General features: G+C 38.8%; 1 protein-coding gene across 1 annotated transcript in view; it reads left to right on the top strand.

Annotated features, from left to right (window-relative positions):
* The window catches only part of LOC126175350 (N-acetylneuraminate 9-O-acetyltransferase), a 269,896-nt gene that overhangs the window by 242,112 nt on the left and 7,282 nt on the right, over positions 1-20,502 (top strand). Inside the window, exon 13 of the mRNA XM_049922083.1 lies at positions 5,602-5,818. Within this exon, the coding sequence (XP_049778040.1) occupies positions 5,602-5,818 (217 nt within the window). The remainder of the gene's footprint in view (positions 1-5,601; positions 5,819-20,502) is intronic.

Raw genomic sequence — 20,502 nt, 5'->3', positions numbered from 1 at the left:
AGGAAGCTACTATCAAACTGCCAATAGGATCTTACCTTACCGAGGAACAGTGTTTACTAGTGATAGGCATTCTGCGTCAGTTTTTAATGCTTTTGAATCTGGAGTGGAGAAAAGACAGACCAAGCAGCTCAACTTTGTATCAACAGTGGTATCATTCACCAATTAGCCAGCATTTGTATAGGTTGAACAATGGTAAATCCAGGAGGAAGCGGAGAAGATGATGCCTCAAGATGACATCATGGAATCTTCAGAGAGTCCTCGGTCCACTCTTGTGCTTCTCGTCAAGAAGGACTGGCAAGTGAGCAAGGTCACAAATCATTGATGACACCCTAGGCAGGTTAAGAGGAGCAAAGTTTTTCTCAATTATTGACATACTGACAGGGTATTGGAAAATCAAGGTTGACATGGGTGAGCAGGATGAGTTCGTAGTTACGCTATTTAGAGTATGTAAGGCTTTAGCTACATTCGATTGTGTGATGGACAACCTGCTTCAGCACCTTAAATGGTCAGCATGTCCTTGTTATCTGGATGACATTGTAATTTTTAAGACATTTGAAGAACATCTTAAGTCCACCTGACAACAGTGTTGAAGTTTGGTCACATTGTAGGCCCCCACTTCAATCTGAACCAATGCCTCTTCATCACTGAAAAAATAAAAATCTTGTGGCACTTAGTTAATGATGACTCAGTCCACCTCAATGTACAGGGTGCACCCATCTGCAGGTGGTCGCTCATGTCGGCACCAGTGATGTGTGTCGCTGTGAATCGGAGGAAATCCCCTCTGGCTTCCGGCGGCTATCTGATTTGGTGAAGACTGCCAGTCTCGCTAGCGGGATGAAAGCAGAGCTCACCAACTGCAGCATCGTTGACATGACTGACGGCGGACCTTTGGTAGAGGGCCAAGTGGAGGGTCTGAATCAGAGGCTGAGGCGGTTCTGCGACCACGTGGGCTGCAGATTCCTCGACTTGCGCCATAGGGTAGTGGGGTTTTGGGTTCCTCTGGATAGGTCAGGAGTCCACTACACACATCAGGCGGCTACACAGGTAGCAGGGGTTGTGTGGCATGGACTGGGCGGATTTTTAGGTTAGATGGCCTTGGGCAAGTACAGAAAGGGCAAGGGTGTTGGGCTAAGTCAGGACATGCAGGGACCAAGCAGCAATCGGTATTGTAATTGTAAACTGTCGAAGCTGTGTTGCTAAAGTACCAGAACTTCAAGCACTGATAGAAAGCACGAAGCTGAAATCATCATAGGTATGGAAAGCTGGCTGAAGCCAGAGATAAATTCTGCTGAAATTTTTACAAAGGCACAGACGGTGTTTAGAAAGGATAGATTGCATGCAACCGGTGGTGGCGTGTTTGTCGCTGTTAGTAGTAGTTTATCCTGTAGTGAAATAGAAGTGGATAGTTCCTGTGAATTATTATGGGTGGAGGTTATACTCAACAACCGAGCTAGGTTAATAATTGGCTCGTTTTACCGACCTCCCGACTTGGCAGCATTAGTGGCAGAACAACTGAGAGAAAATCTGGAATACATTTCAATTTACCAGATATAGACTGGGACACTCAGATGTTTAGGACAGGTGGTAGGGACAGAGCATTGAGTGACATTATACTGAGTGCACTATCTGAAAATTACCTCAAGCAATTAAACAGAGAACCGACTCGTGGAGATAATATCTTGGACCTACTGATAACAAACAGACCTGGACTTATCGACTCTGTAAGTGCAGAACAGAGAACCAGTGATCATAAGGCCGTTGCAGCATCCCTGAATGTGGAAGTAAATAGGAATATAAAAAAGGGGAGGAAGGTTTATCTGTTTAGCAAGAGTCATAGGAGGCAGATTTCAGAGTACCTAACAGATCAAAACGAAAATTTCTGTTCCGACACTGACAATGTTGAGTGTTTATGGAAAAAGTTCAAGGCAATCGTAAAATGTGTTTTAGACAGGTACCTGCCGAATAAAACTGTGAGGGATGGGAAAAACCCACTGTGGTTCAACAACAAAGTTAGGAAACTACTGCGAAAGCAAAGAGAGCTTCACTGCAAATTTAAACGCAGCCAAAACCTCTCAGACAAACAGGAGCTAAACAATGTTAAAGTTAGCATAAGTAGAGCTATGCGTGTAGCGTTCAGTGAATTCGAAAGCAAAATTCTATGTACCGACTTGACAGAAAATCGTAGGAAGTACTGGTCTTATATTAAATCAGTAAATGGATCGAAACAGCATATCCAGACACTCTGAGATGATAATGGCATTGAAACAGAGGATGACATGCGTAAAGCTGGAATACCTTTTTCCAAAGCTGTTTCACAGAGGAAGACCACATTGCAGTTCCTTCTTTAAATCCTCTCTCGAACGAAAAAATGGCTGACATCAAAATAAGTGTCCAAGGAATAGAAAAGCAACTGAAATCACTCAACAGAGGAAAGTCCACTGGACTTGATGGGATACCAATTCGATTCTACACAGAGTACGCGAAAGAACTTACCTCCCTTCTAACAGCCATGTACCGCAAGTCTCTAGAGGGACGGAAGGTTCCAAATGATTGGAAAAGAGCACAGGTAGTTACAGTTTTCAAGAAGGGTCGTCGAGCAGATATGCAAAACTATAGGCCTATATCTCTGACATCGATCTGTTGTAGAATTTTAGAACATGTTTTTTGCTCGCATATCATGTCATTTCTTGAAACCCAGAATCTACTCTGTAGGAAACAACATGGTTTCCGGAAACAGCGATCCTGTGAGACCCAACTCACTTTATTTTTTCATGAGACCCAGAAAATATTAGATACAGGCTCCCAGCTAGATCCCATTTTCCTTGACTTCCAGAAGGCGTTCAATACAGTTCTGCACTGTCACCTGATAAACAAAGTAAGAGCCTACAGAATATCAGACCAGCTGTGTGGCTGGATTGAAGAGTTTTTAGCAAACAGAACACAGCATGTTGTTATCAATGGAGAGACGTCCACAGACGTTACAGTAACCTCTGGCGTGCCGCAGGAGAGTGTTATAGGACCATTGCTTTTCACAATATATATAAATGACCTAGTAGATAGTGTCAGAAGTTCCATGTCGCTTTTCGCGGATGATGCTGTAGTATACAGAGAAGTTGCAGCATTAGAAAATTGCAGCGAAATGCAGGAAGATCTGCAGTGGATAGGCACTTGGTGCAGGGAGTGGCAGCTGACCCTTAACATAGACAAATGTAACGTATTGTGAATACATAGAAAGAAGGATCCTTTATTGTATGATTATATGATAGCAGAACAAACACTGGTAGCAGTTTCTTCTGTAAAACATCTGGGAGTATGCGTACGGAACGATTTGAAGTGGAATGATCATATAAAATTAATTGTTGGTAAGGCGGGTGCCAGGTTGAGATTCATTGGGAGAGTCCTTAGAAAATGTAGTCCATCAACAAAGGAGGTGGCTTACAAAACACTTGTTCGACCTCTACTTGAGTATTGCTCATCAGTGTGGGATCCGTACCAGGTCGGGTTGACAGAGGAGATAAAGAAGATCCAAAGAAGAGCGGTGCATTTTTACAGGGTTATTTGGTAAGTGTGATAGTGTTACGGAAATGTTTAGCAAACTCAAGTGGCAGACTCTGCAAGAGAGGCGCTCTGCATCGCAGTGTAGCTTGCTGTCCAGGTTTCGAGAGGGTGCGTTTCTGGATGAGGTATCGAATATATTGCTTCCTCTCGAGGAGATCACGAATGTAAAATTAGAGAGATTTGAGCATGCACGGAGGCTTTCCGGCAGTCGTTCTTCCCGCGAACCATATGTGACTGGAACAGGAAAGGGAGGTAATGACAGTGGCATGTAAAGTGCCCTCTGCCACACACTGTTGGGTGGCTTTCTGAGTATAAATGTAGATGTAGATGTAGAATGCCAAGAAAATAAGAGCAGTCACAGATTTTCTGACTTTTTGGCACATTTGTGATCTGAGAAGTTTTCTTGTAATGTGCATGTACTACCAGTGATTCATAAATGACTTCTTCACCAAAACAGTAAGTGACTTCTGTTCCAAAGCACGCCCCTGCAGGGAGAGACCAAACTGTCCTATAACAAGGTGCAAGAAAAATCTGTCTGTGTGCTTAAGGAGTATTGTCCAGTCCTAATTTTGTATGACGAGAATGCCAAGACAGAACTAGTGCAATTCAGGAAGGTGCTGAAAAATAAGGCACTGATGACCTGTTGTTGTGAACACTTAGCCAAAACACTGCATAGGTGATCTTAAATTGCAGTTTGATATAAAGATGGATGTTTTGTGTTAGTTTTAATCCTAGAATTGATAGCTCACTTATCAGATATCATGCTAACAATATTACGAAAAGGAAAGTTGCTACTCACCATATAGCAGAGATGCTGAGTCACAGATAGGCACAACAAAAAAACTCTCACCTTCATTAAGTCACTGTCCTCACCCCTCCAGCCCCTTCCCTGTCCCCATTCCAGCACACACTGGCGTCATTGCACCATCACACTCAGTCTTTTAACTTCTCTACTTTTCCGCTGATCCCCCCCCCCCCCCCCCCCCCGTCTCCCCTGCCCTGCATCTAACCTGCAGCACTTCACTGTATGGTACCCCCACCACACTATCCCTCCCCCTCCCCATCCCAGCCTCCTCCTTACCCCTACCCAGTCACCACTCCCATCATGCACTGGTGCTGCTGTTTGCAGTGTGGTTTCAGTTGTCTGAGACTGCGGTCGTGTGTGTGTGTGTGTGTGTATGTGTGTGTGTGTGTGTGTGTGTGTGTGTGTGTGTGTGACTCAGCATCTCCTTTATCTCGTGAGTAACAACTATCCTTTTCGCAAAATTGTTACATTCCATTCTGGATTTTCCATTGTTTGATATATATGCTAATAAACTCTTTGCTGTGTAGAGTCTTGTTTTATTAGACTAGAGATGACACTGCCATTAAACTAATGCTAGGATCTGTGCATCTGATCAAAATGCACCATTTCACTGAAGTATTAATGTCAGTGTGATAGTTCATAATTTGTTCCAATACAACTTTTCAGAATCATGGTAGCCATAATTTGAACAGCTACTGTATTTTAAAATAATATCGTATGAGGTGGCAGCAATGGTAAGACACTGCAATTGCATTCGGGAACATTTTCACAGTCCTGAATTACTTAAGGCAATTTTGGGATGGTTACCTTGAAAAAGATATAACCAATTTCCTTCCTCAATCCAGGTTCCTGCTTCACCTCCAGTGATCTCACGAATAATAGGAGATTAATCCTTAATTTCCTTGTAATGTGAAATAAATTACTTAATTTGTAATGTATTCAAATTTTAGACATTTAGAATAAGATTGCGGTTTGCTGCAACTTGTCTATGTTCTGATATGGAGTTCACAATGATTACTCATTCTGTCTAGCAGTGGTACATCTATCTCTTATTTTTCCTTTTTCCAGTGTGACTAAAAGTTGAATCATTAAGTAGGGCTTTTTTCCCCCCATTGTTTTCTTCTCTAACTGAATAAGATTTGTATTAATATTTATTTACTTACACTTCACATGTTTCATACTTTAATGAGATGAATACAATAAAGAGTAAGAGTAATTTGTTTTACAATACTTTACAGCATATCATATGGAATGGTATTTGCTGCAGCGTATATGCTGTCACAACGATACAATTTGTTGGATGACAACAATCACAGCAATCTCTTCTCTCGGGGAATATCTCTTTCAGCAACTCTTGGTGCTGTAATTGGACTTGGAAGTTATGCTTGTTTCTCATTTTTGTGTCGAAACAAGCAAGAATGCAATGAAATACATTCCTACACAGTGTTTGTGCCCGTAAGAAAACTTAAATTTTGTATATTATTTTTCATGTATCATATTCTACTTCTTCAGTAACTTTCAAATTATTGCCTCTAATCTAACTTACAAATATAATAACTTGTATAGTTTATTGAAAAGTATTACATTTTCATTAATGTTTGCAAACTTAAAGAAATCTATTATTATAGAAAATTCGTGTATAGAAAATTTGTGTATAGTTAAAAACTGAATTCCTCAAACAGAAATGTTTGTATTTATGTCATACTGTTATATAGCTATGTATATTTCTGCATTTGAAAAAGCACTTGACACTGAATGTATTAATTGAAGACAGAATGTAATGGCAAAATATATATGTGATGTTTGCAGATACAGATTGTGGGTGGCTAGGGGAGGGGGCAGGGGGTGGAAAATAAATAGTTGAGTGAAGAAACCTGCAACTAACTGTGAAGGAGTGATGTTCTTCTGTCATGCCATTAAAGACAATTATGTGAACAGTTTGGCTTAGTAAGTTTTCAAAGATAAACGAAAGTTGGAGTGAAAATTTCATCAGTATAACAGTCCATGGAACTAATTTAAATATATATAGTGTGGGCAAAACAAAACTAGATCAGAAAATATTTATAATAAGATTGATGTTGGATTGATCCTTGTTAATGAACGTCACAGAAAATGCTATAAATAGCCACAATTGATGTCAGTGCAGCACTGTGTTCAATTTATCAGACTGTGAGACACGTGTAATAGCTCTGCCTGAGGAATAGCAATTACAGTATTTTCAGTGTTCATCTGTAGCTCTTCCAACGTGTGAGGATTACTCGAGTACCACTGACCCTTTAAGTTTTTCCACAAGTAACAGTCACAAGGGAAAGAGAGCAGCTGACTGAGATGGTCAGGAGATTGCACTTTCTCTACTGATTGTCTTCCCTTCACCAAACACTTCATGCACTCAGGACAACTTAGCTGAAGCTGTATGTGCTGTTGCTCCATATTGCTGAAAATATCGTTAGAGTAATTCATATTATGTGATGAATGTTCTGTGCTCTGAAACTGGTCTCTTCTAAGAAATGGAATACTGAAGAGCCAAAGGTCAAGATTCCAGTTCACTCAGAATCCACCAGCAGAACTCAACATGCAAAAGTTCATCTGGATACTTTGTCATGCACAACGCTAAATTTGTAAGGATTCAGATGCGGGTAATTTTTTATGTTAATTCAAAACGGCAATCTCTTGATTCACACTTGCACAGATGAATGCCAATGAGACTTCATCAGATTTTGTTCCAGGCTTTCTTTCACTCAAGCAATGCTTTCTGGTGTTCAATTTCTTCTTTGGGTAGTTACACTTTTTATTCACTACAGAACCTAATTCATGCCATTTTTGCCACTATGTTTTCCATTACTGACCTTGCTGGAGTTGTTGCAAAACACTTAAAGCCTTTAACTCTTGTGCAAACTGTTCTGTACAGGTTTTCTGTGAATTGTGCTTTGCATAACATGAGACAAGGAATGCATACCATTTTATCGTGACCTCCATTTTGTGTTGTGTTCAACTGATCACTAAATGCATCTGCTCCAATCACTTAGTCAAATATAATGACACAGCAAAGTACTTGGGACAGAGCATGTTCAGTTATTTGACAGCAACTAATTGGTGCATCAAAGTCACAGTTACCAGTGTTTTTGTGGTGAGGATTTCTCCTGTTCAATAACAACAATAAATTACGTGTCAGTTTTATAAATATCTTCCGGACCAGTTTTATTTTTCCCACTCTGTAGCACTGGAAATCAAAACTAAATCTTTTATGGAAAGCAAGAATCAAACAGTATTATCAGAATATTGGAGGCATAAAAAGCACACACACTCACATGAGAAAGGTGTTCCACGATACGAGAGCCTTGCTTCAGGCACCAACACAAGATTATTCAGGAAGTGTCCTACAGGAGTTGCAGTGGTTGAGAACATTTCCCTGTAATATGTTATTTATTCATGATCTCTTCTTTTTTGTTTTATTAATTGTTTGTTCATTTTTCTAATCAGCATTCTATTGATAGGTAGCTTTGGCTCACATGTTTCAACAGAACATGGTAAATAAATATCGTATTTACTTTAATCTAAGCCGCACTTTTTTTCTGGTTTTTGTAATCCAAAAAACCACCTGTGGCTTAGAATCGAGTGCAAAGTAAGCGGAAGTTCTGAAAAATGTTGGTAGGTGCCACCACAACTAACTTCTGCCGTCGAATATATGTAGCGCTACACAGGCATGCTTTGCAGGCACAAAGATAAATACTGGCACCAAAACCACTGCGTCAGTAAATAAATTTTAAAAAAAGGTGGAAGAAGAGCTTTTTTTCCTCCGCCCCGAGCTTCGATCACTGCATTTTCATACACTATCCATCGAAGTAAATACAAATTCCGTATTGTTCATCTTAGAATGTTGCAGCGTTTCATGTACTACGAAAATTCGACTGGCAAGACTGTTAGGGATGTTTGTCAATATGGCCAACTCTGCGTTCTGAATTTTTTCCTACCTGTGAGAAGAGATGGTTGCTAATAGGAACTTTCATGAATTGTGAATCACATGCAGTATTCTCTTCACCATAAGAATAATACGAATATAAACATTTTGTCACATATTCTTTCGTTTTTGCTGGTATCTCATTTAAATTCTGTCTGCCTAATAAACTAAGAAACTAGAGTGAGACAACAGCAAACGCGGAAGACATATCATGTCATGTTTATATTCTTACTATTCTTATGCGTAATAGTGATACAGTCAGAAATGAAGCACGGCAATTGACTAGATTTTTAAATCTAAGATGACTCTAATTTCTGTGCAGAATGTAATATACTAAAGAGGCGTCTGCAAAGATTTTCAGCCGGAGAAAAATTTTCGCTTAACTCTCGTTCAGAACATCTTCTATCATACGCAGTCTATTATTTGGTTCTTGTTGATCATTATCAAAGAAAGCAGCAGTGTAAGTAACAACAAATAACAGTCTCTTGCCATTGTTTCGCTAATGAGACGATTCCTCTCTCTCTCTCTCTCTGCTTTTTTTTAAAGCGGCGGTAGCACTCACAAAAGCAAGCCATGCCTCGAGCGGCAACAGGCCGTAAACACTCATTATCAGAATGTGACAAACAGTGCATGACACAGTACAGTAATGCATCTTCTGCTTGGAGTGACGTAAAAACTTATAACAAAGAGAACAGATCAGTATCAGATCAAAGAAAAATAAGCAATCAATTCAAACCAGACGAAGCACGTGAAAAAGGAAGGGCACCCATATAAATACGGACGTAGCGCCTGACACACAGCAATGGCTACCTGCTAAGCTTACGTCTCGAACCAAACTACTGTAGCTGTATTGTCATTCATTCGACCGAAATTGTGTCTCATATTACAATGGACCAACTTTGTTTTGTTTTGTTTTCTCTCCCCTTGAATTTCGAGTCTCAAATTTCAGGTGCGGCTTAGATTTGGGAAATTTGTTTTTCCTTGATTTCGAGTCTCATTTTTCAGGTGCAGCTTAGATTCGAGTGCGGCTTAGATTCGAGTAAATACAGTATGTTAGGATTTATGCCTGTGATTCAAGCCAGTATAAATGTGCACTTCCAGCTGTGGGATTACTTCAAGTGTTTGAGCTTCCCACTGTGGCTTGGCAGAAGGCTATAGTATTAAGGCATAGCTAGTTGAAAGTTCATATAGTGGGTCAGAGCCTTATTCTGTACAGGATGGCTGTGTTTGAAACACTGCCTTATCTCTCTTTACAGTTAAAATGCGGCAATTAGGTATGTAAATTATAGGGGGTGATTTGTTCTCGCCCTGTGCCTGTAACCAACCTGTGCTTGCTTCCTGCAATAGGAAACTATGGTTAATTGATGTTCATAAAATGATGAGGTAGATTGTGCATTTCATAGTGCTATACTTACATCCCCACCCTCCCCATTTTGGCAGAGTTTGACAAAATAAGCAGGAGAATAAAAATGCAAAACCCATCTCACTCATGGGTTTACATCTACATTTACGTACCTACTCTGCAAGCCACCATATGGTACACGGTGGAGGGTTTGTGTGTCACTACTAGTGATCTCATTTCCTGTTCCACTCAGAAATAGAGGGTGAGAGAAATGACTGTCTATATGCATCTGTATGAGTCCTAATTTCTTGCCTCTTATTTTTGTAGTCCTTACCTGAATGTACATTGGTGGCAGTAGAATTAAATTTCAATTTGCTTTGGGGGGAGGGGGGGGGGGGAGTGGAGGGGAGTGCCTCAGTTTACACACACACACACACACACACACACACACACACACACACACACACACACACACCAGATACAACTTGTCATACAACAAAAAATAGGAATACAGTTTATATAAATCACTTAATAGGAAATTATATGCATTCTGTACTTACAACTCATAGTGATCAGAATGTTTATAATGCTTTCAACGTAACTCCTGAACATCAAGAAAGTGAAAAATATTGAAAGAACTAAAACAAACAAAAATGTGTACATAGTAAATTAGTTTTCACTTGTGCATCAATGAAATTTCATTAATAGAAACCAAAACCTGGGCAAGAACAATCACATCTGAAATCTATCTGCTAAAATTTCTCAATCATGGATTATGTAGAGAAACTGTATGTTTTGCTTCATGTCTTCAGATTTGATGTTCATGAAAATTTAGCTTCAATATGTCCTTTTAAAACAAAAAGCTGGAAACATGGAAATATCATACTTTACTGCATTTTCAGAGCTTAATTATGCACACGATTGTCTTTGTGGAGACAATAGCTCTTTTAAATTATCACCTTTTATGTTATCACATCATCATCATCATCATCATCATCATCATCATCATTTAAGACTGATTATGCCTTTCAGTGTTCAGTCTGGAGCATAGCCCCCCTTATACAGTTCCTCCATGATCCCCTATTCAGTGCTAACATTGGTGCCTCTTCTGATGTTAAACCTATTACTTCTTAACCAAATCCAGGTACCTTCTCCTCGGTCTGCCCCGACTCCTCCTACCCTCTACTGCTGAATCCATGAGTCTCTTGGGTAACCTTGCTTCTCCCATGCATGTAACATGACCCCACCATCTAAGCCTGTTTGCCCTGACTGCTACATCTATAGAGTTCATTCCCAGTTTTTCTTTGATTTCCTCATTGTGGACACCCTCCTGCCATTGTTCCCATCTACTAGTACCTGCAATCATCCTAGCTACTTTCATATCCGTAACCTCAACCTTGTTGATAAGGTAACCTGAATCCACCCAGCTTTCGCTCCCATACAACAAAGTTGGTCGAAAGATTGAAAGGTGCACAGATAACTTAGCCTTGGTACTGACTTCCTTCTTGCAGAAGAGAGTAGATCGTAGCTGAGCGCTCACTGCATTAGCTTTGCTACACCTCGCTTCCAGTTCTTTCACTATGTTGCCATCCCGTGAGAATATGCATCCTAAGTACTTGAAACCATCCACCTGTTCTAACTTTGTTCCTCCTATTTGGCACTCAATCCGTTTATATTTCTTTCCCACTGACATTACTTTCGTTTTGGAGATGCTAATCTTCATACCATAGTCCTTACATTTCTGATCTAGCTCTGAAATATTACTTTGCAAATTTTCAATCAAATCTGCCATCACAACTAAGTCATCCGCATATGCAAGACTGCTTATTTTGTGTTCACATATCTTAATCTCACCCCGCCAGTCTATTGTTTTCAACATATGATCCATAAATAATATGAACAACAGTGGAGACAGGTTGCAGCCTTGTCTTACCCCTGAAACTACTCTGAACCATGAACTCAATTTACCGTCAACTCTAACTGCTGCCTGACTATCCATGTAAAGACCTTTAATTGCTTGCAAAAGTTTGCCTCCTATTCCATAATCTTGTAGAACAAACATAACAAATGGTAATGAGATGGGGAGCTATTAATATCAATGGGGGCTACTCTGGGAAGAAGGTAGAGCTGGCAGAGGCTGCAAGTAAGATGGGGCTAGACGTTTTAGCTGTTAGTGACATTCGGGTAAGGGGTGAGAAAAAAGAGGAAGTGGGAGAATATAAGGTCTACCTGTCAGGAGTCAAAGCAGGAATAGCACAATGGGGTGTAGGGCTTTACATCAGGAAAGAAATGGAACCCAGCATAGTTGCAATAAGGTATGTAAACGAACGACTGATGTGGATAGATTTGACAGTGTCTAGCAAGAAAATTAGGATTGTGTCAGTATATTTGCATTGTGAAGGGACAGATCAAGATAAGATGGATAGTTTTTATGAGACACTCAGTGATGTAATTGTTAGAGTAAAGGACAAGGACAGTGTTCTGCTCATGGGTGATTTTAACGCCAGGATTGGAAATCGAACAGAAGGGTATGAAAAGGTTATGGATAAATTTGGAGAGGATATGGAGGCCAACAGGAATGGGAAACAACTCTTGGATTTGTGCCAGTATGGGCTTTTTTAAACATAAGAACATTCACCGGTATACTTGGGAAGGCAGGGGAACCAGATCTGTCATTGACTATATAATAACAGATCAGGAATTCAGGAAGGCTGTGAGGGACACACGTGTATTCAGGGGATTCTTTGATGACACTGATCATTATTTAATCTGCAGTGAAATTGGGATTGTGAGGCCGAAAGTGCAGGAGGTCAGGTCCATATGTAGGAGGATAAGAGTGGAGAAACTTCAGGATAAGGAAATCAGGCACAAGTACATAACAGCGATCTCAGAAAGGTACCAGTTAGTTGAATGTAGTCAATTACAGTCATTGGAAAAGGAATGGACAGGGTACAGGGACACAGTACTAGAAGTGGCTAAAGAATGTCTTGGAACAGTAGTGTGTAAAAGTAGGATGAAGCAAACAGCTTGGTGGAATGATACAGTCAAGGCAGCCTGTAAAAGGAAAAAGAAGGCGTATCAAAAATGGCTACATACCAGAACCCAGGTAGACAGAGAAAGTTATGTTGAAGAAAGAAACAAAGCCAAACAGATAATTGCAGCATGCAAGAAGAAATCGTGGGAAGACTTTGCAAACAGGTTGGAGACTATGGGTCAAGCTGCTGGAAAACCATTCTGGAGTGTAATTAGCAGTCTTCGAAAGGGAGGTAAGAAGGAAATGACAAGTATTTTGGACAGGTCAGGAAAACTGCTGGTGAATCCTGTGGATGCCTTGGGCAGATGGAGGGAATATTTTGAAGAGTTGCTCAATGTAGGTGAAAATGCGATCAGTAATGTTTCAGATTTCGAGGTAGAATGGGATAGGAATGATGATGGAAATAGGATCACATTTGAGGAAGTGTTATCACTGAAAAAAATATTTATTCTTAATTGAAGAGGAAAAAAAAACAATCATAAGTATGAATCTTTTTTATTCCTCATACTGTCTGCTGGAAATGCATCAAACAGACATAGTCTGGATGTCCTAGCCAACAATGCCATATGATCATTTGTAACAGTATTATGAAAATGTTCATTCCATCCTGGATTTTCCAAATGATAATTTCATTTTTACGTATGTAAAGAAAAAGGTGTTAGCAACACATCATCTCATTGCACTGAAAATACAGGCACTTCACCTCATGTTGTTTTACATTCTCCTGAGACAGAAAAAACAACACAAAACATATGTTACTTGTCTATTTGCATTTTTTCCGCAAGGTGTATGCTGACAGGGTGGCAGTATTACTCTGCTGATCAGAAGGTTCTGATGGGTGGGGCAGCAAGCTCATTTCAAACTGTTTGTGTACTGCCATCATTTCCATCTTTTCCTTGGCAATACACTCTGAAAAGTGTATCAGTCCCCTGGATACTACAGTCAGCTGTTTCCCCAGTTAATTGACTCCTGTTGTCACTGATAATCTTTGAGTAGGCATACGTACAGGAAATAATCATTCTTCAACTTGGCTCCAAAAACTGTGCCACTAGCTTTCTGCAAAGGGTGCTGTCTTATACATTTAGCAAATAACTCCAACTCCAAAATAACTAATATTCGTATAGCACCTCCAATAGACTGAGGTATTGGTGCCATGGGCCAACCCCTGTTTCAGCTTCTGTCAGCACCAGGTGTATGAAAATCTTGTCTCTTCCTCTTTTTTTGGCGTGGATCACAAGTTTTTTGGTGCTTTAACTCTTTGCTTCATAGTGTTATTAAAGAGGCATTCCTGGCAAAACTTTCCAAGGCATTTATTTTGTTCAGTACTGTAGTGGGTGTACCATTATGCAACAATCTAACAAGTTCAGGAATACAAAGGTTTACAGCTCTCACATTACATGTTCATTTGGTAGCATAACACCTTTTTGTCAACAAATAATAAGTTGTCCTCTTCTCTTCCTCAGCACAAACCCAGTTCTTCTTCAATAGACTGTGCAACACACAACCATTCAAGCATCTGCAGTATCCCATAAGCCAAAAAAATGCGTTCAGCTATTTCCTGTTAGTGGGTGTCAAGAAATCTCATAACTGCCATGATCGCTGGGTTGTGTTATACACCATTTGATTAAAAGTAGCTAGACACCTGTTGGTGGATCCTTTGCCTTTATGGCGGCTTGAACTCTGCTGGGTACGCTCAGTAAGCTGCCTGAATATCAGGGACACTCAGTAAGCTGTCTGAATATCTGAGGAAAAATTGCAACACATTCTTCCTCAAGAGCTGAAACCAGAGAAGGTAGTGATGTTGGACACTAGAGTGTAGAGTAAACCCAATATTCTAGTACATCCAAAAGGTGTTCCATTAGGTTCAGGTTGGGGCCCTAGGCAAGCCAGTCCATTTCAGAAATGTTATTGTCCTCAAACCATTGCTCAAAGATGCTGCTTTTCATGCTGATACAATCAAACATCATCATCATCATCTCTGAACTGTTTCTCTACCATACACAGTATCCAATGCTGTAAAAAGTGTTCATATCCTTCTGCATTTAGTGTTTTCTTAAATGCAATAAGGGACTACACCCTAAACACAAATAACACCCCCATACCATAAGACCACCTCCTCCCGTACTTTGGTATTTGCCAAACCCAAACCCTTCCATTGGATTACCACAGGTTATAGCTTGATCTATTACTCCAAATCACTCATTTCCAGTCATCCATTGTCCAGTGCAGTTGTGCTTTACAGCATCGCAAGTGTCACTTAGCATTGCCTACAGAAATATGTGGCTTATGAAGAGCTGTTTGCCTATTTTACCCCATTTTTAAAAATGCCGTATGCACAATCATTGTGGTAGCTGGACTGCTGTTAGCACTTTGGACTCATGAGTGATTTCTTCTGCTGAATACAGCAGAGTCACAGAGTTCTCCTGACTGACGCATTCTGCTGTTAGTGCTCCTCTGCTAATAACACAATGCTCCCATCTCCTTTTATAGTGGCAGATCTGGCTCTCATGACATCTAGTGGTCAATTCCACTTTACACAGAGGTATCTGGATACTTTTAACCAGTCAATGTATGCCATCGAGTGTAATCACAGGTAGCATAATTTTTTTTTTTTTTTTTTCTTTTACCAAATTTAAGGCTTGCACTACTTCAGCAGCATTATCAAGAATATCTTCACTTGCGATACTAAGTGTGATAAATTTAATGTGAAAATGATATACATACACCACATTTATATAAGTACTATTAATATTTTGCAACACATGTTGCTTAGCCACTTCCAGCTGTTTCAGAAACACCTATTTAGTCATCTCGACATAATTTGTTTTTCATTTAAACAGAGATGTACGGTATGTAAACCGCCTGAAGATAGGCACAAGCCTGAAACCAGTTGTGTGTTAAATAAAATCATCTTTTATTAGAATCAAAAGCAGTTGTTACTCTATGCACTATAAAGTAAAAGTAATGGCAAAATGTCGTCCACATACAACATAATTTTACTGTTTCCTGTCATAGCACTCTGTCCAAAATTTTTAAAAGCTGATGTGGGGATCTTCAGACCAAACGGAAATCTCTGATATTGGTAGCATCTGTATCACATACAAACCTTGTATACTGAAAAGTTTCCTCATCCAGTTATATCTGGTGGTAATTGGCAATCATGTCCAGAATGCTGAATATCTTTGTTCCCTCAGATTCCTGTATCAGTGTTTTGTAGGCTCAAGTTGGCCCCCTGTGTGCTTCAGATAATTTGATTACTTGTATAGTATCCACTTGTATAGTCACCACACTTTTTATTTACAACACAGAGTGGACTAGAATATTGGCTACGACTTCTGTCTCTTGTCCCAGATGCCAACATCTGTAATTTATTCTCTGCTGCTGTCTTCTTTTCCTCAGGAATTAGATTGCATGAGAATGGCTAATAAGTTTTTATATTTAACCTTCCCTGTCATTTTTGAAACAAATCTTTGTATGTAAATAGCAGATTGGAAAGCTTATCTTTGATCTCGTACTCTACTCCCTCTATACTAGCAATCTAATTAACAATTTCATTGTTTATGCTTTGTAGAATTTCTTCTCCTGGATCATTATTTTCTGTGTTGTATGCTTGCAACATATTTTGGTCTTTCTCTCCAACAAACTGCAGAGCCTGTAGCCGTACTTCACATACTTTCACAAATTTAGGATATCTCAAAGCAATGGCTTTCCTGCAGAATGAAATCACTTTCCTGTTTTATCCTTGATTTACTTCCATAACTGCATAATCAAAATTCAAACATACCCATATTCTGATAGTCAATCAGCACATATAATTACAGCTTCACAGAGTTATGGAACGGCAGTTGCATCCACATTATATATAAGCATTAGCCTTCTCAGTTTCAGTAATGCCTGCTCCTTTATGGGTTTGCTATGCATCCCCATAGTTTCCACAACTTTAAATCCACTCAGAAGGTTCTGGAATATCTACATCTATTTTCAAAACTTTATCATAAAATGTTTACTACACGACATGCACATTGCTCCCAGAATTGCTAAGAATATTCGCATTTTCTCCACATACTTATGTGTGAATAACAAGGGCGAGGACTTCTTTTCCGCAGTTTTCTCCTCTTCAAAGATTAGTTCATTCTGCTCATCATGAAATCCTTCATTTTTTATTACTGCTACCTTCTGGTTCTGGATCTCCCCATTGTTTACATCATCTGGCAGTGTTGTTACCTTTCCTAGATGTTCGTACTGTTTTTCTGTCATCATCACTATTTCGTGATGATATTGACCCTAATTGTCAAGTCCCAGATTGGATCACATCCCAAACTTAATAGTTAATGCACATGCCACATGTTTATCACTCTTCTTGAACTTTATCACTCATCAAACTATTAGTAGCTGAGTTTAGTCAGTTTTCATTGCTTGCATCCTCCCAGGGTCTTTGCTTAGCTCCATGTCTGCAATTATCATTGAATCAAGCACGGGATTGGAAAACTCCAGATATGCTGAGCAATGTAAAAGAGTAACTTATCGTTCACTCTTTCTATAATTTATCAGAATATTTGGACTTGGGGATGTAACATTAATGTACCTACAGTATTACCAACTTTAAGATTTAGGAGTATGTAGAAAGTTAATAGTGTCCTCTGAAATCAGTAAAAATACATAAATGCTTAGTATGCACTATAAGATAAAAACACAGCTGAGTAATGTAAGTGAAAGGGGGGTTTTTCCTCAAAAAACTGCTTTTTTGCAAAATGTATATATTTCCATCTAGACATAATCAATAATAATTGTAGGTAGATTTTCACCAGTTGTAATTTGTTGTTACTTTTATACTTTATGTAAGTTAATACAGCATGAATATATTGTTAGTACTGTATACGGGGTGGCTAAAGAAGTTCTAGGCAAAGCAGTTAATTTTGTGGGGGAAAAGTCATTGTATTTTGATTCATATATAGAAAAAGAGATACAAATTAAGAAGGAGCTGAATATTCTAAATGATCAGGACAAGATGGAATAAAAAGAGCAATAGTCAAAAATTAGAAAAATGGTGATGGAAGCAAAAAGTAAAACTTGTGAAAAAGCAGCTCAGTAGCATGAAGGATATTGAAAATATTGAGGAAAATTTCTAAAGAAACAGAGCAATACAATGTATTAGTATTCAGTCTTGGGAAAAATATTTTAAAAAATTGTTGACAGAAAATAGGAAAGAATTTTTGGGTACAGTTAATAGTGAAACTGATATAACAGAAAGTAATGAAGGCTTTACTGTGGGTATAGAAATAGTAAAAGATTTAGTTAAAACATTAAAGACTGGAACTGCTACAGGAATTGGAGGAACACCAACTGAACTATCGAAATATGGTACAGATACAGTTTGTGAACATTTGAGTAACCTTTTTGAAAAATTTTTAAATGGCAAGGCTATCCCAGAAGACTGAGAAGTAGGATTTATCTCATCAATTCATAAGAAAGGAAAGATGAATGTAAGAACTGTAGAGGAATAACTGTGACTAATATATTTAGCAAGTTTTGTAGGAGGATTATTTAACATTTTTTTAGAGGAAGAATTTGTGGAAATGGAGAGCAGGGAACAGCTGACTTCAGAACAGAAAGATAAATGATAGATCACATATTTTGTTGTAAACAAATACTTGAAAAGCAAAATACTCAAGATTAGCTCCTTCAGTTAGTATATGTAGACACATAACAAGCTGATGATAAAATACTTTCATGTGATTTGTGGAAGGCTCAAAAATCATCTCATATGAATCCTGTCCTAATTAAAGCAATTCAGAATTGATATGAAAACTCTGCAGAATGAATAAATGTACAAAACTTTCTGTAATCTGGATATAAAGCTATAAAAGCGTTACATTATATATACAGAGGTAGTGTACGAAAATTGGAAGAAAAAATAAGAGTATTGGAATTCCAAGAAATGAAATTATTATTTAATCACTACAGTTTGCTGATGACAAACTAATTTGGGCACAAAATGAAGAAGACATTGAGTATATCACCAGAAAATTAATAGGGGAATATAAAAAAATGGGGCCTTCAAGTCAACAAGAATAAAAGAAAATACATGGTAATAGGAGGAACAAATCAAGATTTGACACTGGAAGAAGGCATTGGAACAATTACATGTGTGGAAGAGTAAAAGTATCTAGGAGTAAAACTGGCACAAGGTGGTATATAATTTGAGGAAATTAAGGTAAATGCGGGAAAGCTCACTATTGGAAAATTAAATGTTGTTTTGTGGGATCAACAAATTAGGAAGGGATCAAAAGAAAATAATCTTCAAAACAATTATCAGACGCATTATGTTATGAGGGTTATTTGTAAAGTAAGGTCAGATTTCTTATAAAGCATAAAGCATTATACAGTTTTTCAAAAAATTGGTTCTATTTAATTCCTTCCACATTTCTCTATTTTTATTTGTTTCCACAAGCTTTTGTACCCCTGAGTCATAGACGGCTTCCACCTGTGAGGATAAACAGTCATTAACTGCTTCTTTCACCTTACAATCTGTTGTGAAGTGCTTGCCACTAAGAAACTCCTTTACATTGTGGAACAAGTGAAAATCACTCGGTGCAAAGTCGGGACAAAATGGTGGATGGGCAGTCTGTCCCCATCCAAAAGACCTGATGGTTGGCCTGATCGTGGGCTATCATGGACATTTTCCCATCTGTCCTTGGAACCTCTCACCCACTTACGCATTTTATAGTCATTCATCGTATTGCAGTCATACACCTAACTTGGCTGTTGATGAATTTCCACTGAATCTTTGAGAGCATTTTTCACCCTCAGCAAGCTGATCAGTTGTTTTAAGCATTTGCACTGACATTGTAAACAGCACATTGCTGCTATGTAAATGGCATTGTTTGACAAGCAAGACATGCCAGGAGTTGGTGTGTATGCACCTTTCAGTGTTAGCAAGACATTAGGTTAGCTACTGTGATTTGGACCTTACTGTCTGAATAAGCTTCATATATGGGTCGTAAGAATGGCATTTAAATTCCAATTAATGAAAAGCTGAAATGGACTTACAGAGATGGTTTACAGGGATATCCAGGTGGGAAAGGATCAGAAACAAAGTAATCAGGAAGAAAATTGAGGTCACAAGTTTTATTATTACTTTTGAGGGAGAAAACAACTCTTGTGGATGGATACACAATGAAAAGGATGTCAGAGGAGAGACTGCCATGATGGGTCATGGAATGGGAACCACAAGGGAAGAATAAGAAAGAGAGACACTTCTGGCCATGTGTATGCAAGGAGTTCAGATCATAATTAGGAGAAGAAACATTGAACAAAATTTATGAATAAGTAGACACTAATGGTGAGTAAAAGTAAAATTTGCAAGCAAGGAAGGGAAAACTGAAAGGTGGGATGAATATATAGAGGTTCTTCACAAGGGAAATGAACTTACAAGCAGTATTATAAAAAGGGAAGGGGAAGTAGATGAACATGAGATAGGAAATAGTATACTGAGAGAGAGCACTGAAAGACATATGTTGAAACAAGGCTCCTGGAGTAGATGACATAACCTCAAAACTACTGATACCCTTGCGAGAGCCATTCATGACAGAACCACTACATCTGGTGTGAAAGCTGTATGAGATATGGGAAATACCCACAAAATTCCAAAGAAAGCAGGCACTGACAGGTGTGAATATAACTGAACTATCCTTTTAATAAGTCATGATTGCAAAATACTGACACACATTATTTACATACAAATGGAAAACTGGTAGAAGCTGACCTCTGCGAAGGTCTGTTTTGGTTATGGGGAAGTACAGGAG

Source organism: Schistocerca cancellata, chromosome 3 (genome assembly GCF_023864275.1).
Source record: "Schistocerca cancellata isolate TAMUIC-IGC-003103 chromosome 3, iqSchCanc2.1, whole genome shotgun sequence".
Lineage (NCBI taxonomy): Eukaryota > Metazoa > Arthropoda > Insecta > Orthoptera > Acrididae > Schistocerca > Schistocerca cancellata.
This window is presented reverse-complemented; position numbering and strand designations above follow the sequence as displayed.